This window comes from Manis pentadactyla, chromosome 4 (assembly GCF_030020395.1).
Source record: "Manis pentadactyla isolate mManPen7 chromosome 4, mManPen7.hap1, whole genome shotgun sequence".
In the NCBI taxonomy this organism is placed as follows: Eukaryota; Metazoa; Chordata; class Mammalia; order Pholidota; family Manidae; genus Manis; species Manis pentadactyla.
This window is the reverse complement of record NC_080022.1, coordinates 122,772,290-122,799,329: the sequence shown is the minus strand read 5'-3', so window position 1 is coordinate 122,799,329 and position 27,040 is coordinate 122,772,290. Positions and strand designations below refer to the sequence as shown.

The following is a 27,040-nucleotide window of genomic DNA, read 5'->3' as shown; positions in this document are numbered from 1 at the left end:
CTAGAGTGGAATCCCCCTGCCCCAGTCTCCTCTGGGGAGGCTCCCCCTTCTGCCAGAGGTGAAAACTAGCAAACCACCTCCCCTTCCTGGAGCCACTGGGAGTTGGCAGGTCTGACACTGTGTAACCTTCTCCCAACCTCAGGAAGGAGTGGCACCCCTACCATAACCAGCTGGCCTCCCAGAACTCTGGGTGCATATAGATAGAGCCCCTCCCCAGGAAAGTTTTAGTTAATTGAGATCTTGTGTATGTGTGGTTTTTCATTTCCTTTTTTTTTTTTTTTTTTTTGCTGTGCTCCTTGAAGAAATCAGGAATTTCTAATCTGTCCTCCAGGCTTCAGGGCTGTGGGTTGTAAACACAAGGGCATGGCTTGGGAGCCTGAAATGGAAGTTTGTGCTCCTCTGCCAGAGAGTGCATCTGCCCTAAGGAGAAGCTGCTTTCTGATCATTTGCAGATAGGCTTTCTTGCCAAGACCAGTATCCCCCGAGCTGCATCCCACATGGGGTGTGCCTTTCCCCACCTCAGCACAGGCCTTCCTATGGGGCTAGCAGCAGCCCTGCAGATCTTGAGGTGCATCCTTCCCTGGCTGCTGTCCCTTGCTCTCTCCAGGAGCCGAGGAGAACCCAGAGTCTGCATCTTTAGGTGCCTCTCTCCCCAGGGGATGCTGTGCAAAGGCTGTTGGGATGGAGAGATAACAGCAGGGATGCTTGCCCTCCAGTGACATGGGCCAAAATCAAGCACCATTAATTAAAAATGTTAGTTTATTTTCATTTCCCACCTAGACTTTTACTTGATTTATTTAAGAAATAGTTGGTATTTACAGTAAAGCAAAAGCCACAGAAAATAAGTCTCAAATCCCACCACCCAGAAGCAACTACTATTGATAATTCTGCACATCTTCTTAACCTCTAAGATTTAAAAATATTTTTGTATAGATAATATATGTGCATTGTATAAAATTCAAAAGGGACAAAAGGTATGCACTCCCTTCTTCCCACGCAAATCCCTTTTGAGACAAGCACTATTGCCAGAAATATCCTATTTGTTCACACACATTTGGAGGTTTACAAATGAATTTTTCCCTCCACAAATGGCTGCATTCTCTGTTGGCATCTGGCTTTTTTCACTTAATATATCTTGCAGGTTTTTCTGTACCAATGTATTGCCTTATTATTTTTAATACTTCATGGTATTCTATTTTACTGGTGTACCCACAACTTACTTAACCAGTCCCTAATTGATGGACATTTGGACTGGTTCAGCATTTGCCTATTATAAAGTGTTCAATGTCTGTCGCTTACACATGAGGAGTAATCTATAGTGTAAATGCTGGATCAGTGGGTATGTGACTTTGCTAGAAACTGCCAAGTTGACCCTCAGAGGCTGACCATTACATGTCTACCAGTGATGTATAAATGGCTAACTTTTCTTTAATGAATCATTTCTTTATGTATTGAGATTACATTGGCTATGTACTTAAAAAATTTTTCACATTATGTCAAAAGTATTTTATCACATAAAACTTATTCATAAGCAACAAATCCTTAAATTAATAACTGTTCATTGTAGAAAGGTAACCTTATTAAATAGTATTTACCTTTTGAATATATATCCTTCCATATATTTATTCATATGCTTTTGTGTGTGTACACACATGTACACTTATTTATGTTAATTTAACTGAAATGGGATCATACCATTCTTAACCTGCTTTAAAAATTTTAATATATATGAACACTTTTTCTTATTATTAAATATGATTGCATTATTAGATTTTTCTAATTTTGCTATTATAAATAATATTGTGATGGTATCTGGGTATATCATTTTTATTTTTAAAATATATTCTCAGGCCACAGAGTATACACATTTTTAAAGTTTCTAATACATATTGACAACTGCTATCCAGAAAGGCCGGGTCAGAGTCAGCCTGTCCCACCACACTCTATCCAGTGTTCGTGGCTTACTTCTTGACACAATTTCATATGAAGGCTGTTAGGAGCTATTGACAAATTCTAAGTAGACAGATAACCAGACTTCTGTTTGATTCCAGTTTTAGGGCCTAGTAGCTCTGTCATCTCATTTATCCTCTAGGAGGCATTCAAGATCAAGGTGACCCTCAGCAAAGTGCAGCAAGTTTGGGTGGAGAGACCCAGCAAGCAGGTCTCTAACCCCGGCTATGGAGCCAGCCATTCAGGACTTCCCCTGAGCAGCAGGACATGCTCCCTGGACTCGGGACACCAAGAGCTTTCCTGTGCCAGGGCTTCAACTTCTGCTCCCTTTGCTCAGCCCCTACTCCTTAGGTCTCAGATACCCCAGCTCCTCTTTCTTGAGTGCTTCCTGCGTACCCAGACCCTTACTCGTGCCTTCGGCATCCTCTCCTCTGAGGTGGGGCCGTTATTGCCCACCATTTTACAGGTGAGAGAATTGAGGCAGAGAAAGGTTAAACACTTTGCCTGTGGTTATGCTGTGGGTATTTCTGGTCCCGCACCCAGGGCCATCAGTCTTGTGGTCTTCACAAGGTGAAGCCTGTGGTCTTCACCACCGAGCCTCCCTGCCTCAGGCCACTTCCCTGGACCATTAGCTGGACTCTGGGAACAGCTTCAGGCCAGACCTCTCAGAGCACCTTTGTTTGTAGCACAATTTTAAGACATCAGATTCTTGAATATTAAAAAAAAAAAGTGTTTCTATTCCCTGCTTCTCCCAAAAGACTGAGAGCTGAGATACTGATTGTAGGCATCCCTAGAGCAGGCCCACATTGTAACTGTATGAAACGCTGCACACGGTGATGGAGCAGGTGTTAGGAGCCCCAGTCACTGACTTTGACAATAAATAAAGAACTTTTCCCTAGATCCAATCTCATATAGACCACAAAGATAAATCAGAGGGATTATGGTTGGTATGTTCAATATGCTCTGTTCTTTTGAGTGTGTGCCGGTGTTTGATGAGCCCGCTGTGAAACAGTGTGAACCTACTGCACCCTGGCACCTGTGAAGTGGTTTTAGAGCACTTTTACATTCATTTATGTTAACAGGCTCCCAGAAAGGTATGTGACACACATTGTGTCATTATGTAAATTGTTTTTCACCCGAACTCGACAAGCCAGCAGGGAGGCTATTATGATCCTTGGGTTTGTTTGTTTGCGGTTGTGTCTTTCCCCCAGAGGAGCAGGCTGACCTTTGCAGAGCCCGCTGGCCTGCGTGGTCTCCCTTTAAGGGTGGCGCCCAGAGAGTCGCCCTATGCTGGCATCTCCTTGGCTCAGCGACATGAGCCAGCACCAGACCTTCCCGCTCTTCTTTCTCCTTTTGTTCTTTGGATCGGAAAACTCTTGACGGCTTCAGAGGAAGTTGAGAGAGTTGATTCTCATGTACCGGGAGAAGAGCACGTAGAGGCGGCGGAACCAGAGGAGCTGGCTGTGGTGGCAGGACATGGCTCTCTGGAAGGACCAGAGAGGACCGGTTACTGAACACTTGCCCTGGCACTTTCTGTTGTTCTCAGCCCTGCCTTCCTCCCACTGACACACCTCATCTGGCTTCTTATATAACCCGTGAAGCTCTCTGGACTGGCCTCCAGTCACGGCTGCCCCTGCCCTGGCTCCTACTTACTTTCCCTGATGACGTCAGATGATGCTAACGGCAGCCAGAGCCACCCTCTGCAAGCACTATCTGCAACTCACAGCCCTGTGATTAGGGGCTATTACTGTGGCTTTTATTTTAATGGGTGAGTGTCTTGCCAATGGGTTTCAGCCCCAGGCAAGTTCACTATGGATTCAGTGAGACCTAGAAATGACCATGGAACATTCTTAGGGTAAAAGGGTTTATTACCTGGGTTTGTTCTCCCAGCCATAGGGCAGAGCACTACAATCATATCTGCATCCTTCATTCTACATCCTTGTCTCTGCCTCTGCCCGGAGCACTGGGCAGAGCTCCATATATATAGTGACTCAGTCAATAATAGCTTATTGCCTATGGGTGTGGAAGCAGTAGCCCAGCAGGAGGCCAGTTACATCATCATGTAGTTTAGGTTCAGGTAGGATCCTGGCCATAGGAACTTGAATTTTCCTCACAGTGAGGAAACCCATCAGTCTCAAACAGCTCTAGGTGGTAGAGCTGAAATTTGATCCCAGAGCCATTTGAGTGGCTGGAGCCTACGTTCTTCATCACTTTCCTCCACTACCTCACATACATAAACACACAGGGATGTTCTACTGGAAGAAAGCTAGAATGCTATGCTGTAGCTCCTCTGAATTAGGTAAGCTGGGAAGGAGGAAGAAGTGCAGGAGAAGAAGGAAAAATAATACACATAGATGTATTCACACAAAAGAGTACATGTAGGTATAGGTTCTCCTTGCAAAAATGTGTATTACCTTGTTATTCAGACCTAGCCTAATTCAGTTTTTAAACAGAATAGATCATAGTAACTGATTTAACTAGATGTAACATATGTAAGTAGCTCCTGCCTGGTTTTCTCTAAGTAGCATAATTAAACTGCCTCTCTAAGCTAATACCACTGCAAGGCTTTATGCAAAGAACTCACTTTATATTCTTTGTCAAAACTTACATGGCTCTAGAGATGTAAATATACCTGTTGATAGGCACAAACTTTAAATGACAAAGGGAACCTGAATAGGATATAGTCAGGGAAAATACTATACAGAATTGTTTCAACAGGAAATACAACTAAAACTTAAAAAATAAAAATTATTTTAAAAAACAAAACGGGGAGGAGCCAAGATGGCGGCATGAGTAGGGTAGCAGAAATCTCTTCCCAAACCCATATATATTTTTGAAAATACAACAAATACAACTAGTCCTAAAAGAGAGACCAGAAGATACAGGACAACAGCTAGGCTACACCTGCGAGAACCCAGGAGTAAGATACAAGCCACGGCCCAGCAGGACCCGAGCACCCCTCACCCCAGCTCCCGGCGGGAGGAGAGGAGTCGGAGTGGGGAGGGAGAGGGAGCCCAGGACTGCTAAACACCCAGCCCTAGCCATCTGCACTGGGAGTGCAGACACACAGTGCATGGTGTGCTGGATACTAGGGAAACAGGACACCAAGACCTGTGAGCGGGTTCGCACAGCTGGAGCCCCTGGGACAAAAGAAAAGCGAGTGCCTTTTGAAAGTCTTAAAAGGACAGGAGCCTCACATCTGGATGGAAGCATCCTGGCACACTCAGCCCAGCAGCTTGGAATCCCGGGGAACTCCAGGTGCCCTAACTCACTGGGCAGCAGCGAAGCTCTGAGGTCCCCCCGATGGTGATAAACAGCCTCCCACCCATTCCCCCTCTGGCGTGGCCCCGCCATAGCGGAGCAGCAGCCTGAGACCGGCCACACCCACAGCAGTGGCGTGGAGCCCCTCTGTAGATGCCTGGGCCAGACCCAGAGGCCCCGTCGGCATGCAGCTGCCCAGCACAAGCCTCTAGGGGTCGCCGTTCTCCCAGGAGAGGAAGGCGATGAGCAAGCAGGAAGGGACTTTGTTCTCCCAGCTGACACACGCGCCAACTGCCCACGACTACCTCTATCACCATGAAAAGGCAGAAGAATTTGATACAGACCAGAATAACCCAGACAACACCCAAGAAGGAGTCTGGGGAGATAGATTTAACCAATCTTCCTGAAAAAGAATTAAAAATAAAGGTCATAACCATGCTGATGGTGCTGCAGAGAAAAATGCAAGAGGTAACGGATAAAGTTGGGAGGCAGAATACAGAAATAAAACAATCTCTGGAAGGACTTAAGAGCAGAACGGATAAGATGCAAGAGGCCCTTAATGGAATAGAAATCAGAGAACAGGAATGCAGAGAAGCTGAGGCAGAGAGAGATAAAAGGATCTCCAGGAATGAGAATATTAAGAGAACTGTGTGACCAATCCAAAGGGAACAATATCCACATTATAGGGGTACCAGAAGAAGAAGAAGAGAGAGAAAAATGGATAGAAAGTGTATTTGAAGAAAATAATTGCTGAAAACTTCCCCAAACTGGGGGAGGAAATAGTTGCTTATCCATGGAAGCACACAGAATTCCCAACAGAAGGACCCAAGAAAGACAACACCAAGACACATAATAATTAAAATGGCAAAAATCAAGGACAAGGACAGAGTATTAAAGGCAGCCAGAGAGAGAAAAAAGGTCACCTACAAAGGAAAACCCATCAGGCTATCATCACACTTCTCAACAGAAACCTTACAGGCCAGAAGAGAATGGCATGATATATTTAATGCAATGAAACAGAAGGGCCTTGAACTAAGAATACTGTATCCAGCACGATTATCATTTATATATGAAGGAGGGATTAAACAATTCCCAGACAAGCAAAAGTTGAGGGAATTTGTCTCCCACAAAACACCTCTACAGGGTATTCTAGAGGGACTGCTCTAGATGGGAGCACTCCTAAGGCTAAACAGATGTCACCAGAGAAAATAAAATCACAGCAAAGAAAGCAGACCAACCAAATACTAACTAAAGACAAAAAACAAAATCAAGTACCCACAAAAGCAGTCAAAGGAAACACAAAAGAGCACAAAATAAAACACCTAACATATAAAGAATGGAGGAGGAGGAATAAGAAGGGAGAGAAATAAAGAATCATCAGACTGTGTTTATAATAGCTCAATAAGTGAGCTAAGTTAGACAGTAAGATAGTAAAGAAGCTAACCTTGAACCTTTGGTAACCACAAATCTAAAGCCTGCAATGGCAATAAGTACATATCTTTCAATAATCACCCTAAATGTAAATGGACTGAATGCACCAATCAAAAGGCACAGAGTAATAGAATGGATAAAAAAGCAAGATCCATCTATATGCTGCTTACAAGAGACTCACCTCAAACCCAAAGACATACACAGACTAAAAGTGAAGGGATGGAAAAAGATATTTCATGCAAACAACAAGGAGAAAAAAGCAGGTGTTGCAGTACTAGCATCAGACAAAATAGACTTCAAAACAAAGAAAGTAACGAGATAAAGACACAACATAATGATAAAGGGGTCAGTCCAACAAGAGGATATAACCATTATAAATATATATGCACCCACTACAGGAGCACCAACATATGTGAAACAAATACTAACAGAATTAAAGGAGGAAACAGAATGCAATGCATTCATTTTAGGAGACTTCAACACACTACTTACTCCAAAGGACAGATCCACCAGACAGAAAATAAGTAAGGACACAGAGGCACTGAACAACACACTAGAATAGACAGACCTAAGAGACATCTATAGAACTCTACATCCAAAAAGCAGCATGATACACATTCTTCTCAAGTGCACATGAAACATTTTCCAGAATAGACCACATACTAGGCCACAAAAAGAGCCTCAGTAAATTATAAAAGATTGAAATTCTACCAACCTACCTCTCAGACCACAAAGGTATAAAACTAGAAATAAATTGTACAAAGAAAGCAAAAAGGCTCACGAACACATGGAGGCTTAAGAACATGCTCCTAAATAATCAATGGATCAATGACCAAATTAAAATAGAGATCAAGCAATATATGGAAACAAATGACAACAACAACACAAAGCCCCAACTTCTGTGGGATGCAGCAAAAGCAGTTCTAAGATGAAAGTATATAGTAATCCAGGCATATTTAAAGAGGAAAGAACAATCCCAAATGAATAGTCTGAAGTCACAATTATTGAAATTGGAAAAAGAAGAACAAATGAGGCCCAAAGTCAGCAGAAGGAGGGACATAATAAAGATCAGAGAAGAAATAAATAAAATTGAGAAGAATAAAACAATAGAAAAATCAATGAAACCAAGAGCTGGTTCTTTGAGAAAATAAACAAAATAGATAAGCCTCTATCCAGACTTATTAAAAGAAAAAGAGAGTCAACACACATCAACAGAATCAGAAATGAGAAAGGAAAAATCACGATGGACCCCACAGAAATACAAAGAATTATTAGAGACTACTATGAAAACCTATATGCTAACAAGCTGGAAAACCCAGAAGAAATGGACAACTTCCTAGAAAAATACAACCTTTCAAGACTGACCAAGGAAGAAACAGAAAATCTAAACAAACCAATTACCAGCAATGAAATTGAGTCAGTAATAAAAAAACTACCCAAGAGCAAAACCCCCGGGCCAGATGGATTTACCATGGAATTTTATCAGACATATAGAGAAGACATAATACCCATTCTCCTTAAAGTTTTCCAAAAAATAGAAGAGGAGGGAATACTCCCAAACTCATTCTATGAAACCAGCATCATCCTAATACCAAATACCAGGCAAAGACCCCACCAAAAAAGAAAATAACAGACCAATATCCCTGATGAACAAAGATGCAAAAATACTCAACAAAATATTAGCAAACGCAATTCAAAAATACATCAAGAGGATCATACACCACGACCAAGTGGGATTCATCCCAGGGATGCAAGGATGGTACAACATTTGAAAATCCATCAATGTCACCCACCACATAAACAAAAAGAAGGACAAAAATCACATGATCATCTCCATAGATGCTGAAAAAGCATTCAACAAAATTCAACATCCATTCATGATAAAAACTCTCAACAAAATGGGTATAGAGGGCAGGTACCTCAACATAATAAAGGCCATATATGATAAACCCACAGCCAACATCATACTGAACAGTGAAAAGCTGAAAGCTTTTCCTCTGAGATCGGGAACAAGACAGGGATGCCCACTCTCCCCACTGTTATTCAACATAGTACTGGAGGTCCTAGCCATGGCAATTAGACAAAACAAAGAAATACAAGGAATCCAGATTGGTAAAGAAGAAGTCAAACTGTCACTATTTGCAGATGACATGATATTGCACATAAAATACCCTAAAGACTCCACTCCAAAACTACTAGAACTAATACCGTAATTCAGCAAAGTTGCAAGATACAAAATTAATATACAGAAATCTGTGGTTTTCCTATACACTAACAATGAACTAGTAGAAAGAGAAATCAGGAAAACAATTCCATTCACAATTGCATCAAAAAGGAATAAAATACCTAGGAATACACCTAACCAAGGAAGTGAAAGACCTATACCCTGAAAACTACAAGACACTCTTAAGAGAAATTAAAGAGGACACTAACAAATGGAAACTCATCCCATGCTCTTGGCTAGGAAGAATTAATATCGTCAAAATGGCCATCCTGCCCAAAGCAATATACAGATTCAATGCAATCCCTATAAAATTACCGACAGCATTCTTCAACGAACTGGAACAAATAGTTCAAAAATTCATATGGAACCACAAAAGACCCCAAATAGCCAGAGCAATCCTGAGAAGGAAGAATAAAGTGGGGGGATCTCACTCCCCAAGTTCAAGCTCTACTACAAAGCCACAGTAATCAAGACAGTTTGGTACTGGCACAAGAACAGAGCCACAGACCAGTGGAACAGAATAGAGACACCAGACATTAACCCAAACATATATGGTCAATTAATATATGATAAAGGAGCCATGGACATACAATGGGGAAATGACAGCCTCTTCAACAGTTGGTGTTGGCAAAACTGGACAGCTACATGTAAGAGAATGAAACTGGATCATTGTCTAACCCCATACACAAAAGTAAATTTGAAATGGATTAAAGACCTGAATGTAAGCCATGAAACCATAAAACTCTTAGAAAAAAACAGACAAAAATCTCTTGGACATAAACACGAGCGACTTCTTCATGAACATATCTCCCCGGGCAAGGAAAACAAAAATGAAAATGAACAAGTGGGACTACATCAAGCAGGAAAGCTTCTGTACAGCAAAGGACACCATCAATAGAACAAAAAGGTATTCTACAGTATGGGAGAATATATTCATAAATGACACATCCGATAAAGGGTTGACATCCAAAATATATAAAGAGCTCACACACCTCAACAAACAAAAAGCAAATAATCCAATTAAAAAATGGGCAGAGGAACTGAACAGACAGTTCTCCAAAGAAGAAATTCAGATGGCCAACAGACTCATGAAAAGATGCTCCACATCGCTTGTCATCAGAGAAATGCAAATTAAAGCCACAATGGGATATCACCTCACACCAGTAAGGATCGCTACCATCCAAAAGACAAACAACAACAAATGTTAGCGAGGTTGTGGATAAAGGGGAACCGTCCTACACTGCTGGTGGGAATGTAAATTAGTTCAACCATTGTGGAAAGCAGTAAGGAGGTTCCTCAAAATGCTCAAAATAGACTTACCATTTGACCCAGGAATTCCACTTCTAGGAATTTACCCTAAGAATGCAGCAGCCCAGTTTGAAAAAGACAGATGCACCCCTATGTTTATTGCAGCACTGTTTACAATAGCCAAGAAATGGAAGCAACCTAAGTGTCCATCAGTAGATGAATGGATAGAGGATGTGGTACATATACACAGTGGAATATTATTCAGCCATAAGAAGAAAACAAATCCTACCATTTGCAACAATATGGATGGAGCTAGAGGGTATTATGCTCAGTGAAATAAGCCAGGCAGAGAAAGACAATTACCAAATGATTTCACTCATATGTGGAGTATAAGAGCAAAGAAAAAACTGAAGGAACAAAACAGTAGCAGAATCACAGAACCCAAGAATGGACTAATAGTTACCAAAGGGAAAGGGACTACAGAACCCAAGAATGGACTAATAGTTACCAAAGGGAAAGGGACTGGGGAGGATGGGTGGGAAGGCGGGGAAAAGAAAGGGGGCATTACGATTAGCATGTATAATGTGGGCGGGACACACGGGGAGGGCTGTGCAACACAGAGAAGACAAGTAGTGACTCTACAGCATCTTACTATGCTGATGGACAGTGACCGTAATGGGGTTTGTGGGGGGGTACTTGGTGAAGGGAGGAGCCTAGTAAACATAATATTCCTCATGTAATTGTAGATTAATGATACCAAATGTAATTGACCTACTGCTAGGCTAATGCTTCCACATCTGTAGGCAATAAGCTTTTATTGACTGAGTCACTATGTAAAGAGCTCTGCCCAGTGCTCTGGGTGGAAGCAGAGATGGAGGTGGATTACGGACCTGCAGACTGCTGGGTGTGGACATGATTCTAGTGCTTGACCAATTGCTGGGAGAATAAAACCAGGTATAAACCCTTTTACCCCAAGAACATTGTGTTGTCATTTCTTGGTCTCACTGAATCCATAGTGAACTTGCCTAGGGACGAAACTCTCAGGCAAGACGTCTTTGTTCATTTCTTTAAGATACAATTCTACAAATGAAAATTATTGGGTCAGAGTAAGTATAAATTTATTGAATTATACTAGTAACATATTATTTTGTAAACATTTTTAAAAACCAAAGGAAAAAAATTAAGCTTGCCTAATCCCCCACCATCCTGAGGTACTTAATATTAATATTTTTTGCATTTTTTTGCCTTTCTTAGGTGTGTGTATAATGTTTCACTGTGGATAAAGTGAAGGTTCCTATGGCCAGGATTCTCACCTGGCCCTGGTCAGCTAGCTTACTACACATGTGTGGGCAATATGTTGCTATTGACTCTATATAAAGAGCTCTGCCCAGTGCTCTGCGTGACACGGTGGCACAGCTGCAAGGAGAGCAGAGACGAGACTGGAGAGGTGGCAGTGCTGAGGACAGAGACTGAGATGGCTGTGGGGGCAGAGAGGCCCAGAGGCAGAGGCCAGCTTGCTGCATGCAGACTCGGTTTGAGTGGATGGGATTCTAGTGATTGACCTGCCACTGTGGGAATAAAGTTGGGTATAACCCTTTCACCCCAAGAATGTTCCATTGTCATTTTTTGGTCTTACTGATTTCATAGTGAACTTGTCTGGGACTGAAACTCAGTAGCAAGACAATCACTATATTATTCTGTAACCTGTTTGTTTTTACTTAATGTATCAAGAATATCAAGAGGTAAGTACAATTTCTGAGGAGACTTCTGACATTTGTTACCATTGCTTGACAGAAGGGTTGTGGTGATGTACACACCTATTTCATTTAGGGATCCAAAAAGAGTTCCATCATTTGACCCTAACCACTTTGCTAGCAAAATGTTATTACCTTTAATTTATCTTTTATTTTTAATTGTAAAAAGCACATAAAATTTACTCTTTTAACCATTTTTAAATGTACAGTTCTGTAGTTATGTACTAAACAGTGTATTCTCACTGTTGTGTAAAAGATCTCTAGAACGTTTTCATTTTGCAAAAATAAAACTCTAGACCCATTAAACAACAGCTCTCCTTTTCCCCCTCCCCCAGCCCCTGGAAATTACCATTCTACCTTCTGTTTCTATGATTTTGTCTATTCATGATGTCTCATATAAGTTGAATCACACAATATTAGTCCTTTAGCGTCTGGCTTATTTCACTCAGCAAAATATTCTCATGGTTCATCCATGTTGTTGCAGGTGACAGTATTTGCTCCCCTCTTCCCCTGCTTTTTTTAAGGCTAAGTAATATTCCATTGTATGTACAGACCACGTTTTCTTTATCCACTCATCTGTCATGGACATTTGGGCTGCTTCTATGTGTTGGCTATTGTGAATAATGCTGCAGTGAACATGGGTGTGCAAATATTTCAAGACCCTGCTTTTCAGATCTTTTGGATATATAACCAGAAGTGGGATTGCTGCATCACATGGTAAATCTATTTACTTATTTTCTCATTCTCAACATAATTCAGGTGTTCTGACCTAGTCAAGACAAGCCAGTTAAATGCATGCTCCCTGTTTCAAACACACAGCAATGACAGAGAAAAATGCAAAGAATACAAAAAGACAAGAATGGTCAAAACTAAGACCAACAGCACCATGAATGTAAAGAACACAAACACAGGTATCTGTGTGGCCAAAGCAGAGGGCTTGTTGGCTGAAGGCCCAGGAGCATGGTGGTGGCTGAGGGTTCTGTTCCTGAAGGGGACTCACTGACAGGGCTCTGCTGGATGGGGACCCAAATTCCCTGCTTGGAGCCAAAGCCAGGGGCTCCCTCTTTTGTGAAGAGGCTGGGAAAAAATTTATGCCAACTGCTGCAGCTGGTGAACACTGAGGTCAGCACTAAGCCCAAGGACCTGCTGGCTCTGGGCCTGCAACTGCTCTTGATGTAATTCTGGCCTCCGGGTAATGGCAAACTACCTGGGCAGGAGACCTCAGAGGGAGAGGGGATCGAGTCCTCACATTCAGCAGCAGCAAAACACCTCCTCCCTGGTTTGCACATTAGAATTCCTGAAGACATGAAGCGATGTGATGCAGAGAGAGAAAACCAGTAACACTAGCAACCAGATCGTGAATACATTTTAGATGAAACTAGTTTTATAGAACAGTTTGTCAAAGACTAAAGTAATTATGTTTAGGACATTCAAAGAGCTAAATGGAGGAATAATAACCTTAAAGAATAAGATAGAATGGAATTAAAAAGCACAAGTGAAACAATAGATGGACAATAAGTAAAAACTTAGAAAATTTGGAAATGAGAACCAAATATGAAATAGAGGAAAAACTTGAAAGAGCAATGAAAAGACACAAGCATAGATTAAAAGGTCCCAATATGTATCCAGTAGGAGTCCAAGGGGAGAAAGGGAACTACACATGGGATATTTGAGAGATAATCGGTGAGAATTTTTCAGAATTGCTGAACAAGTGTCCTCAGTGAAGTACTAAGCAGAGTAAATGTAAACAAATCTACTCTACACATTGGATAGTAAGATTGCAGAACCCAGAAACACATGATTATAAAACATAAAAAACATAATTGTAAAAGTTAACATAAAACAGATTAACTACACATGAATAAGACTATACCGATAGCAGGCTCCTTACCACCATAGATGCTGCCAGCAGATAAGGATGGGAGGTACATCTGCAAACACGCTGAGGGAAAATAACTCAAACTAAACTCTAATTTCCACCTAAATTCATTCCAAAGATAGGACATGCAAACATTCAAAGGCTAAGAGATTTGCCTTCCTTAGGATTTGTGTGTGTGTGTGTGTGTGTGTGTGTATATGCACACATAAACATTTGTAATCTCTAAAACACACCCGTAACAACCTCACAGATTAAAGATTAAATCACAATTAAAACCGTCAATCAATTTACAACTGAAAGACAATAGAAAAAATACATATCAAAACTTGTCAGTTGCAGCTAAAGGAATTACTTCAAGGGAAATTAATAGTATTAAAGTATATATTTTTTAAAGATTGAAAATGGAAAAAAAAGCTAACAAGTTCAAGAATTTAAAAAACAGTGTAAAACATGAATAAAGTAGGACAAATAGTAACAATAATAACAGAAATTATGAGCCATCAAATAAACCAAGGAGAGTTAATGTTTCTATTCAACATTGCCTTCTCTGTATCTAACAAAGTGCTCTTAGGTATAAATGTTTACTATACACAATTTAGAAAATAAAGTTAAGCAAGCAATAATAATAATAAATCATTATCTAGAGTTTTGTTTTATCCATTGCTACCCTTCTCTCCTTGGTAGATTTAAATCAACTGGGGGTTGCATTTGGAGGCACCTGGGGCTGTTCGCCTGAACCAGCTTTCTCCCTAACTAAGCGGTTCTCAGAATCATCTGCCCAGCTGACAGCTGAGAGTTTTTCCCAGGAGGGCTTCACTGGGCCTTGCAATTCCTGTAGGCAAATAGCTTCTAGTGGTCTCTCCACTGATCTTCACAGGGACTCCTGGTAGGTCTCTATCCATCTTAGACTCAAGCTGGGGCCACTGCTCCATGTGTAATAGCAAACACTTACCAGTTCAATCAGTGTTCAACAGTAAGATGTGATTTGTGATGTACTTTATGGTACATCCATACAATGGAATATAGGCATGTTATAATTCAAATACACAGAGACATGGGAGAAAATGATCATAATGTTGTTATAGCAGGTTTTAAATAGTAGGCACTGTGTGATCCCATTTAAAAACATATATACTTATATTATGTTCTTTATAGAGAGGATATATATTAACAGTACCTCTGAGTGGTGGGATTGCAGGTAATTTTTATTATTTTTATTTTCTCCTTTGTGCTTTTATGCATTTCCAGATCTCCTACAATGAGCATTAATTACTTACCTTTTTTTTTTATCATGTAGTATTTTTATAATTAAAAAAAAATGGTGAAAGGCCTTGAGAATCTGATCCTCCAGGTCTGGCTGCACAGCACGAACCCTCAAGGGCAGTTGCTGAGCCACTGTGGAAGGTCTTTGGTTAGGGGCCTGGAGGGGCTGGGGTCTGGGGCCCAGATCTTGAGTCAGGGTGTCCAGGAACTCATGGTCCTCACCTTGGCCTGGGCCACTTCTTTGCTGGTGAGCACGAAGAGGACATCCCGGGTATGAAGCAGAGAAAGGGGCAGGTCCAGGAGGGAGATATACTTGCGCAGCACATTCACAGACTGAAGCGTGAGCACAGAGCACCCTGGTCGGGGGGAGGCGAGCAGAGAGTGAGGGCTCTTGTTGCTCCCTGGGCACCTGACCTCTCCGCTGGGGCTCAGGGCTGGGCAGGGCATTGCTGTGGAGTGGCCAGATGCCTCCGAGGTGCCAAAGTGGCTCTCTGCCCATCATCCTCACAGAAGAGAGTGAAAGGCCCACAGAAAGCCTGGCTGGCTCCACATCACCTTCCACCCCGGTGCTGTGACCCCAGCAAGGTTGGTGCTAGTGAGTGGCTGGGATCCAGCTACTTCGAGGCCAAGGGGATGGTGACAGGGACAGGAATTTCTTTATTGGGAGGCCAGAGGCCTGGTTCCTGCTCTGTCACTAAGAACTGACAGATTTGGCCAAGTCCCTAATCTCTCCCAGACTCAGTTTCCTCTTCTGTAAAATGACTGTTGATGGCGTGGGACCTCCTGACTTACACAGTTGACCACAGTCATTTTCCAAAGACCTTACAGCTTGGGAAGCTCAGTAAGTCCACCCTAGAAGGGCACACACTTAGGACATGCACTTAGGTTTTGAGTGTTTAATCTTCACACCACTCCTGTGAGGGACATATTGTCCCCACTGACAGGCCACACACCAGCTTAGAGAAGTTAAGCATCAGTGTCATGCTGTAAATGGCCAAGCAGGGACAAATATCTTCCTTTGCATTAGGAAGAGCCTATAACTCAGGCAGAGCAGCCCATTAAGCATCATCTGCCACTCACAACCTGGCCAGTGAAGTGGGTGTGCAGTGAGTTGGATGGATGGAAAGAATTGCAGAGGTGAGAAGGCCTACTGATGAGAAAGCAAGGCAGGTGAGTGGGCAAGGCCCAGTGTGATGGCTGATCCGTGTCAACCTACTGGGCTACAGGGTGCCTAGATATCTGGCTAAACATTATTTGTGGGTGTTCCCCTGAAGGTGTTTCCAGAAGCAATCAGCATTTGAATGGGTCGACTCAGGAAAGCAGACTGGCCTCCCCATGTGGGTGTGCATGGTACCATCTGGTGAGGCCTGAAGAGAGGAAAAGGCAGAGGAAGGGAGAATGCATTCTCCGCCCAGCTGTTTGGGCTGGGATACTGGTCATCTCCTGCCCTTGGACTGTGATTTACTCAATTGACTCCCCTGCTTGCAGGCCTCTGGACTCCACTGAACTACACCACCAGCTTTCCTGGGCCCCCAGCCTGCAAACAGCAGATGGTGGGACTTCTCAGCCTGTGTACTTGCATGAACCAAGTCCTTATAATAAATCTCCTTTGATGTATGTATCTCCTATTGATTCTGTTTGTCTACCACATCAGGCCTCCCCTCACACCCAGAGGCTGGCAGGCAGGGCACTTCCCAGTGGATACAACCTGATCTGAGACCCTGGCCAAGCTGACAGACGCACGGAGCTGAGGCAGGAAGGGTGTGGCCTAGCCCCTCTTCCCCACTTGTGTTTGACTCAGGGCAGCTGTATGCTTACAAATTTTGTCCTAGTAAGTCTCTTAGAGGGATAGTAATGAGCAGCTTTTTGCAAAAGGGACAGGCCTTACCTTTAGGTAGCTTTCCTTCTGAGTGCAGGGTCCTGGTGGAGGGAAAGGACAAGGGTGAAGTAAGGATTCCTTTGCAGGTCACATGAGGGCCTTAACACTCGGGTCTGGCACACCTGACATGGGTTTCTAGGTAGTTTCTTTTGTATAAATCACCATATTAATTTCTCAGACCCCAAACCTCTGGCTACAGCTAGCTGAAGGGACCAGGGTGGGCACTTTGTCCAAGGTCAGCTGACCTGGAGGCTGACCAGTGGCTTGTGAGTGCCCTGGCCCAGGCTTCACCCATCAGGGATGAGGGTACCTACAGTGGACTCTTCACAGGGTTCCTTCTTTGAAACTATAATGAGAGTATAGTGGGAGAATAGTTAAAAATATTAATTGATATTTCTTCCCTGATAGTTCCCTCTCCTTTTTGACCTCCCCACTCCCACCTCGTGACAGTGAAGGCTGTTCTGAGCTCACTGTCTTGAGTGGAGGGGTGAGGCGGGTTTAACAGCAATGAACTCTGGGTGCATTTTGTTGTTTTGAAAGCTGAGGGATGGAGAAGGATGGGGCAAATAGTCCCACCCTACTCCACCCCAATACAGAGACAGACACTCATATGAAAAGGGATTCTGGGAGCAGGGGTTAAAGAGAAGCTGGGAGAGAGCTGATAAACTGGGGGCCTGACTCCTCGGCAGAGCTCTGAGAAACAGGAAACCCTGAGAAAGGTTCTTGGGATACTGAGGTCAGAGGTAACCAGACCTGCATGCTGGGTACAGCCCTGGGATGTGCCGAGTTTGAGGTAGTCCGAATCTCCAAGGAAAGAGTTGGGAACACAGGATCTAAGTTAAGAAGGGAGCCACTCGCCTGGAAATCACACCGGAAACACTAATGCCAGGAGGAATGTGTGCTGATGGGAGCCTGGGACTGGGAAGGAGCCCAGGAGCATCAAGGGCCTGGTGGAGGAAGCCAGGACAAGAGAAGAGGCCGAGGTGGAGGCCGAGCTGGGGCAGCTCAGGGTGGCGCTTCTGTGGGTGGGTCAAATGCCACGATGAGGTCAAGCAGACGAGGAGGGAGTATGGCAGCCAGAGGTGAGTGTGGAGGGAGCTACATTAGTAGATCGGTGGGGAGCAGAAGGCGGGCACAGAGGGAAGGAAGGACAGAGGAGGAGGGGATCTCTGTCTGCTGAGGGGATCGCCCAGCTTTCAAAACAACAAATTGCGTTCCGCTTCCTCTGGGATGTTTGCTCTGGGTTCCTAGCAGAGGTGCTTCCACAAGGGGCTGAGGGGCTGGAGGCCTTCTCTGTGCACAGGAGGACTTGTGGCCACAGCGAGCACTGGTGCCTGCTGTCAGGGGGCCGCCCCCGTTGAGGAGGGCACTGCAGCCACAAATGTTGCTGAGGCCAGATAGGGCAAAGGGGGGCGGTGCGGCAGACAAACCCTATGCCCTTGGCATTTCCACTCGGAATCTAAGGGGCTGCAGCTGCAGTGCTAGGTGATGAGTGGACAGATGCTCGCTGCCCCGGGGAGCAGAGCCCAGGTGGGTAGGAGGCTGGCTGTGCTGTGGAGATGGGCGCAGCGGAGCCTGTGATGAGGCTGGGATGGGCAGCCTTGGGGCAGAAGGCAGCCTGAGCGCCGCCTCCCAGGAAGTGCTTCCTGCAGCTAGGGCACCACCGCAAGGGCAGCAGGTGTCCCCACTTCTTCTGGGATGTTTGTTCTGGGTTCCTGGCAGAGGTGCTTCCACAAGCAACCATCTATGGTGACAAGAATACAAAAGAAAGGGCCAGAAGGGCTCCTGGAAAGGAAGGCAGCAAGATCCGCACTTACTAGAGTAAGCTGGAGGCTTATCTGTTAGATGCCTTGTATCAACATCTTGTTTTAGTTCCTCAAAACAACCTGACAGATTAGGTGTGAATAGTCTCATCTTTCAGATGACAAAACCGAGGCTCAGAAGAGTCAAGTAATGTACTCCAGTTTTCACAAGTTTGCTTACTAGTGGAAAGGGGCGGTGATGTGCCCTTCGGAGCACTGGAGAAGGAGACAGGAGCTGGGTTCCAGTTTCTGCTTTGTCTCTAGGGGGCTGTGCAGCTCTGGGTAAATCATGCTGTCTTCTGACTGTGCCTGTTCAGCAAGGATCGCAAGAAACCCCGCTCTGGAGCCTTCCCCTCTGCCATGACATTAGGTGACTGTAGAAGCACCTCATTGCTGGTAAAGCTGCAGCTGCAGGAAGGACACAACTGACAGGCTGAGACAGACAGACATGCGTGGGGGAGGTGGGGAACAGCAGGCAAGGCCCAGCGAGAGGAGAGGGCGTCTGAGGATGAGGGCCTAGCAGCGGCCAGGGCTGCGTGGGTGGGGGGGAGGGGAGAGGGGACCCAGCAGACCTCTGTTTCTGGGTGCGGGCACAGCTAGCCCCAAAGCAGATGTGGTGTCAGAAGCCAGGGAACTTTCTGAGAAAACCATAAACCTAAACTGTGTCCGAGGAAAACACATGGGGCAGGTCAGGGACTACATACGGGCAGGAATGAGAACCCAGGAGGCTTTTATAGAAAACAATGTGAGATGCTAGTGCTGGAAGAGTTCTTTGGGGCTGAGGCGCCTAGGGGTCCTGGCCTCTTTGACCTCCCCCAGGAGGGTGGTGTCGGGGCAGGGAAGCTGCAGGGGATTTTCCAGGGAGCATGGGCGGTAAGTTGAGATCTTCGGTGGATCAGATTCTGTCAGGCACAGTGACCTGGGTGCACAGAGGGCACCCAGGAGTATTAAAAGTCTGGGCGTCCCAGCCTCTTCAAAGAAAAATGGCCCCAGGCAGTTCCCTTGGCATAAAGCTGTCCCCCGGGATTCCCTACTGGAGGGAAGCCTCTGCCGCTCTCCCCAGGTTGATGGTGGGGCCAGGGAGGGGACCCAGCCAAATCAGCCTCAAGCGTGCCAGCAACCCCGCCTGCTGAGGTACTCCCAGTTTGTTAGCGACGGACCCCATCTGGTCCTGTCTGTGATGCAGGACAAATGCGTGGTGAGAAATGACAAAGCGCAGTGTGTGTCCAGATTGAAGCAGAGCCACTGTTCCAGCTCCTCGTGGTTCTGCGACCACTCCAGTCGTGGAAGCCCAAGGCCTCAGAGTAACCACCTGGGTGGAAAGACCCCTTCTGGGTACCCCATTTCCCCCTGTATCTTAAAAAAATTGCATCTGTGACTGTACCTGGGTGATGTGTCCTACCTGAACCCCAGGGGACCTAATGCAGCTAGGACCAGGTGCCCTCAGGGGTGGGACCTCTGGCTGGGACAGGACGTGAGCAGTGTTTATAGGAGGGGACAGCTGTTTTGCCTGCCCTCACTGCACAGTCAAGGGAGCAGGAAGAGCCGTCTGGAGACTGTGTGGGTGGTCTTCTCGAGGTGGAACACTCTTTAGGGACAAGGCTGGAGGGCCCTATTACTGGGTGGGTCCTCACATGTAGCAGACAGAACAGTGAAAGGAGACCCAGGACTTCTGGATTCTGGTTCCGTCTCTGCCATTGTTCAGCCTGGTGGTGCTGGGCAAACCACTTCACTGCCTCAGGTATATGAGGCCATTGGACTTAGTGATAGGTGAGGTCATTTCCAGCCTCACAGAGTTCATGGCTCGGGGCTGAGAATGCTGGGCATGTTTAGAGGAAGGTTATAAAATTAAGTTTTCTCTCCAGGTGTCCCTTCCTCAGTAGCCCAGTCAGGCCCTCTGCAGTCCCTCTCATGGCACCAAGGAGAAGCACAGGACAGGGGACATAGATCTGCCTGTGTGACCCTGAGGAAGTCCCTTAATAGCTTTGCAGTCCAATTTGTTTTTTCTACTGCATGATGGGATTCATACCAGACAGATAGGGTGGCAGTGAAGAACAAATGAGATTTTTTATGATGTATGTATATCCTTCTCCAAAAAAGATTTGAAATGGTGTACAAAATAGAAAATGGAAGACAATGACATAAGTTGGAATAGGAGGTAAAGAAGGTGGAGCCAGAAGGCACACTGATTCTCAGAACTCACTCCTTTACGTCTCGTATGTGCACTATGGGGACTGCAGATTTGGCCATAATGCTTTCTGTGACCCACTCAAAGAGAGAAATAAAGTCAGTTACCCCATTTGCTGTATCCTTAGGGTAAAAAGCTAAGCTGTTTAGGAGAGGAAACAGTAATAGACTTGAGAGAGGTTTCTTGCAGTGAGGACATGATGAGATGTGGTGAGCAGCATGGCTGACGCTGACTCTTGAGTCATTCCAGAGGGAGTTTCACGGGCTCAGACATGGAGTGGCAAAGTGCTGCAGACACTGGCCACCCTGCGCCAATGAACAAACCCTCTCCACCTCCATCCCGCAGAGAATCATACCTCACGGCCGCATACAGAGCAACATGATTGCTGTGACCACTCACTCCCCCTGCATCGAAAGTCACCACCTGGAGGGAAACACAGGGTTTTCACTCCCGACTGTCTGAATGCTTTCTCTACTGCCTCAACTTCAAAGTCGCTGTCCCCATTCCCTGGGAAGGACAGGAGAGTCCTGAACCCTGAGACTTCAAACTGAGTCTGTAGGAACTGACTCGGAGCAGATGAGTGGCACGGAACCAGTGCTGGCTGCACAGAGGCTGTTTCCGTAGGTCTTACTATTTGCCCTGTTCCTGGCCAACGGAGCAGAGTGGAATTCAGCCACCAGAAAGACCTAGCTTCAGAATATCTTTGCTTCTTATCTGCCCAGCCAGTTATTAGCACACTCAGTTTTCCTGGCTGGCCGCTGTGTGAACTTTGTTCACGTAGATGCTGTCTGATTGATTTGGTCTCTTTTCCTTGTGCCAAACCAAGGGCACAAAGGCTTTGAGGACAATGTCCACTGTGTCCTGGGGTTAAATTTCGGAAGGAGTGTATGTACTCATAGGTGCCTCTGTTTCCATTTTCACAGATACATCATCTATTTACCAACTACAAGCTTAGTATGAGTTCCAACATTTCATTTCTGCACAGAGTAAAAAAAAATCCAAATCCTAATACTAATTATTGAATAATAACAATAATGAAAGGATAGCTTGCATAATGAAAAAAGAAAACAAGGGTTCAGAAAAAGGTAGGAGTGGTTGGCTAGGGGTGGTAGAGAGAGGAAGGCTGTCCCCAAGCAAAGCAGGTGACCATATGGCTGCACAGGGGGACCTGGAACTGGGATTGGAACAGGCTGGGAAGGGATTCACTAGTGGTCTTTCTGTTTTAAACCATAAAATATTGACTTCATGTATAGAAAACTCTCTTATACTAAGAGCAGCTGACATTTAGTGAGCACAGGCTGGGGGCTGGGGCTGTACATCAAAGGAAAATTTAAAGTCCCATCAACTGATCCTGATTCAAACAAGCTGTAAACAAAAAAACAAAATAAAAACATATTTGTGACATGAGAGTACTGGAAATGTAAAACACTGATATTAATGAATTATTAATTTTAGGTGTGATGATGGCATAATTACGTTAATAAAAGACTCAATGTCTTCTAGAAATGCATACCCAAATGTTTAAATATGAAATATGGGAAGGATTTGCTTCACAGTAATACAGGAGGTGGGCGAGGTGAACAGGTGCTCCAATAAAAATAATATTGACTATGAGTTAATAATTACTGAGGCTGAGTGATAGGGGCACAGAGGTTCATTAAACCATTCTCTCTACTTTTGTTTACTTGAAATTCTCCATAATGGGAAAATTTTAAAAGAAGAGTTAAAAGCTTTTAAAAGGCTTACCATGTAAGGGCAGATACATTTGTCCAAACCCATAGAATGTACACCACCAAAAGTGAACACTAATGTAAACTCTGGACTCCGGGTGATGACAATATGTCTGTGTTGGTTCACCAATTGTAATAAATAGTGGGGTACAAGGGGTGTATGTACTTTTTGCTCAATTTCGCTGTGAAACCCAAACTGCTCTAAAAAATAGTCTATTAAACAAGCCAACCATAGAACTCGAATACCCCATTCTGATGCCAGTCTTCTGTGCCACTCAGTAGAGGGAGACCTACTGAGTCTACTGTCTGAGAGCCCCTTGGGCAAGTCACAGAACTTTATCCCTGGAAGTCATTTCAGCTTCCACTGTCTTGGTTTCCTCATCTGTGAGATCAGAAAAGTTATATGTGCCCTACTTTCCTCACTGGGTTGGGGTGAGGATGAAATAAAACCCCATGGAAGCTCTAAGAACTGTGTAGCACTTCACAGCCCTGAGCCCGTGCCATCAGATAGAGGGTGCCGGGAGGACGTGGTGACTGTCACAGGCACGTAGGGCGGACAGCATTCCCTGGTCAGGGGTTGGAGGCCATGTGGAGTTCGGCTCAGTCACCTCTGAAATTCCCCAGCCCTTTGTTTCCATCACATCCTACGCCTTCTCATAGTCTCCCCCTTCCCTGTGTTGCGGAGGGTGGAGTTGCCTTGTAGCCAGCTCCCGTGACCTTTGCAGCTTTCTGCGTGAGGACAATGGCCCCAGGAGTTCTTTACAGAGCTCCTTCCACTCTTTTTTTCCCTCTAAATTGCAGAACTCTGTTCAAATGAAACCTTACTCAGACTCCAGTCAAGAGAGGTAACGGAGGGGCTGATCTGGTTTCTCCAAGACAGTGGTTCTCAACCAGGGGCAGTTTGCCCCAGGGACATTTGGCTCGAGGTATTTTTATTGTGACAAAGAAGATGGGTTGCTACCGGGACAAGGTGGACTGTCTCGTGGGCAGAGGCCAGGGAGGCAGCTAAACGTCCTACAAAGCACAGGGTGATTGGGCCAAACGTCAGTGGGGCCCCGGGGCAGGGACTAGGTGTGCCTGGTCACAGCTGTATCCCCATTCACAACTGGCAGTGACTATCACAGAGCCCGTGCTCAGTAAGTATTTGCTGAATGAAAGGCAGAGGGATGGGTCCCTGACTCCAGAAGACATGCTCACACCCCTAGTCTGCTTTCTGTGGAGGGGAGTGCCAGGCCCTCCAGTGCTGTCCCGTCAGCTTTCTGCATGGTTCTCCTGATGCTCCTGCAGTGGGCAGGGCAGATGGCTCAGCGGTGTATGACAGAGCTGAGGGCAGATAGAACCCCGTTTCCTTCCACCACACTGGGCTAAGGGTTGCAGAGCCAGCTTCTGCTCTGGATAAAACAGAGCTTTTTCTCTCCAAAGCCCAGCCCAGGTGAAAAACTCTCCCTGGCTGAGCCCTGTGCTCCTCACCTCTGTCTGTGCTTGCCTGGTGCTGCTCATCTGTCCTAATTGGGCAGTCTACCCTTCCAGTCTACACAGGCACCTGGGGCCTTCCATGATTTATGCAGTCAGCCAGGTATGAGATACTGCCACGGGTGACTTCTCACCTGCCTAGTACCAGCCCCTTATCCCTGGCCCTGCAGGAACTGTAGGACAGTGTGGCAGTGCATCACCAGGGGCTGAGTGGGAATCTGTACCAGCTTGATTATGGCCACTTATGTCCCTACTGGCCATGATGTTAGCACGGCCTTATCCTTCTATTGTCCCATGAAGTGCAGGCCAGGGAAATCATTCCCAACCACCCACATTATGATAACTTAGCGTTTACTTATTAACAGCAAGGTGTGTTTAAGGAGCTGTTTTCAAGCCAATTTCCTTGCTTACAGAAATTAAGTCAGGTCAAGATTATCCTGATAGTAAAGTTTCCCTCACTCACTTGAATGAATGTGAGCAGCTCAGACAACAGAAAGAGCTCCAGGCAGGGAGGTGGCAATTAACAGTTGCAGCAGTTTGGGGATGAGCACTGTCAGGTACCTGTTCTTGGGTCTGTAGAAATGTCATGGCGCATGGATCTTCAGGGACCTTACAGTCTACTTCACAAGACATGGTCTGTTCTTTAAAGGATGTCACAGGTGCAGGACACACAACAAATACTGCAGGAATCCCAGAGAAAGCTGAAGAAGTCAGGGAAGGCTTCTTGGAGAAGGAGGTCTTGCAGTGGGTCTGGACCATGAAACACTTTCCTGGGACACAAACTTGGGAGACTCTTCAGAAAGCAAGAATGGCATGCAGAACCGAGGGTGCCCTGAACTCCTTCCTCCCTGGGTGCTCAGAGCCATGGCAGCTGCAACGTGGTAAAAAAAAGAAACCTGGTCCTTTGGCAAGGACCAATTCCGCTCCCCAGTGCGCAGTGCTTCAGTAAGGGCCGGATCAAAGAGGGCCAGGTTCAGAGAGACGGGGGTTTAGCCTACAGGCAGGAGTTCCCGGCAGACCAGCCGTTCTTATACACTGAAGTAGGAGAGGGGAGACTGCAGGGACTGGCCCCCGGGGAAGGCACTGCCCTAGGTACTGGGGGCACCGCAGCACATGCCACAGACCTCACTGGGCTACTTCAGGCTGGCCTGAAGACGGCTCTCTCCAGCTGTCTGGGCCGTGGCACCCTGAGAAGGTCTGCCCTGGTGGGCCATGCTGGAACAGGCAAGAGGATCCCCACGAGCCCACTCAGCAGGGTTGGCGTTTGACTCTGAAGCCCAAGGACCGAGCCCCCTGCTCTCACACTCAGAACCTCTGATAAGGTGAAGCTGGGAGGTGTGGGCCTGCAAGCTGCTGCTGACCATTTTTCTGGTCAGGAAAAGGATAAAGCCAGCTCACAGAGCGAGACGGAGAAGAGTCCGGGCTGGGCGGCGGCTCATCTGCATCCCCGGCTGTGTGTGATTCAGAGAGGGTGGCCAGGCGCCCCTTCTGGCCTGTGTGGACCGTTTCGGTGATGAACTTTCACTAGCACACAAAGACGGTCTGATAATATTGTCAATGAAAATCTGCTCTTAAGAAGGTCTAGTACATCAGTTCACTCTGTGAATTCATCGTTGATAAAACGCCTTATGGCAGGTTTCATTTTTAATGAGGATTAACCAGAACTTAAACCAAAAGACTGGGGCTTTCAATGGTAGAATTTCAGGCTTTAACCCCAGAAGGGTTTAGTAGTATTAATTTTGAGGGCGATAGTAAGCCTCCTTGGCAGCCTAACAAATCGGCCCCTGGCAAGGCCCAGGCCAGGGGACCCTGGTGCAGCTGAGGCCGGTGTTCCCAGACTTGTCCAGCTTGGCCAGTAAATGTGAATCTCCACTGTTGCTCTAACTGTGACTAAAATTTTCTGCCTGTGGTGAGTGTGACTTTATCCTCACGGTTTTTTGGAATGGGAAATCGAGGCTTAAAATCCTAGCTCCATCCCTTACCAAGCCTGGGTGAGCTGCTCAGCCGCTGGTAACCTTGATGTCCCCACTGTGAAGAGAGAATTCTAATACTTACCTAAAGTTGAGGTATGACTCTAAGTGGGAAAACACTTGGTAATAGGTGAAATTCTGTACAGAGGCCTAGCACAGGCTCTCAGCACCTGAGTTTGTTGGTGGCAGGACAGAGGTGGAGGGTGGGGGGTTAGAGATGACACAGTTTGGAAAGAACCTCTGCCTCACCCGAGTGCTCGCAATTTGGTTACTTGATTTCATGGAAGGTGTGTTTATTCCTCCATCATTTTGAAAGAGCCCTGGGGGACTGAGCCCCCTTTTAGGGTGGTCCTGGAGAAGGGCTGGAGGTGAGAGGGCAGCCACAGGACAGGTGTGGTAGGACCCCGGCTTTGCATTCTGAGAGGGTGTCTCCTTACCAGGTTGATGCCATTCCTTTCTATGTGCTGGAGGAGGATGCTGGCCACATGCTGGGTGTCCCACTGCATGTAGGGGTCATCTGGGAAATCCCTGGGAGGAAAGAGCACAACTTGAACACCTTTTCTAAGCAGGCTAAACGTCCCCCTAGGCTCTGGTAGGTGCGTGCCAATCTTGTGATGGGAATTTAATCAGGGGACACCCTTAAGTATCCAGATTTCGGTGAAAGAGGTAAGAGAAACATGACAGAACTAGAAGTCAGGGCACAGTCCCACACAACACACTGGGGTTTTGTGCTCGTTGCTGAGGGGAAGAAACAGACATCAATGAGACAAGGTTCTGTGCACGAGTTGTGGAGACACATGAGTTAACATCAGACTTGGACACAGAGCAGGATGGTACGTATTTTTATAAGAATAGTAGTAATATTGCTTAATAAAAGTACAAAGATGTGTTGTTTCATTTAACCTCACGAACACCTGTCAAAGAGCCTCTACAGATGAAGTTAAGTAGCCTGCTCACAAGGTTGTTAGAGCTGGATTTGAACCCAGTT

The 27,040-nt window shown here is 45.6% G+C and overlaps 1 protein-coding gene across 2 annotated transcripts in view; it reads right to left on the bottom strand.

Annotated features, from left to right (window-relative positions):
• Positions 1-741: 741 nt before the first annotated feature.
• Positions 742-27,040, bottom strand: part of PIGL (phosphatidylinositol glycan anchor biosynthesis class L) — a 100,743-nt gene continuing 74,444 nt past the window's right edge. For both annotated transcript variants that reach the window (XM_036920659.2, XM_036920658.2), the window contains exons 4-8: positions 26,490-26,580; positions 21,235-21,302; positions 16,899-16,930; positions 15,233-15,366; positions 742-3,434 (exon numbers count right to left, since the gene is read on the bottom strand). In XM_036920659.2, the coding sequence (XP_036776554.2) occupies positions 3,336-3,434; positions 15,233-15,366; positions 16,899-16,930; positions 21,235-21,302; positions 26,490-26,580 (424 nt within the window). In that variant the 3' untranslated portion in view covers positions 742-3,335. The remainder of the gene's footprint in view (positions 3,435-15,232; positions 15,367-16,898; positions 16,931-21,234; positions 21,303-26,489; positions 26,581-27,040) is intronic.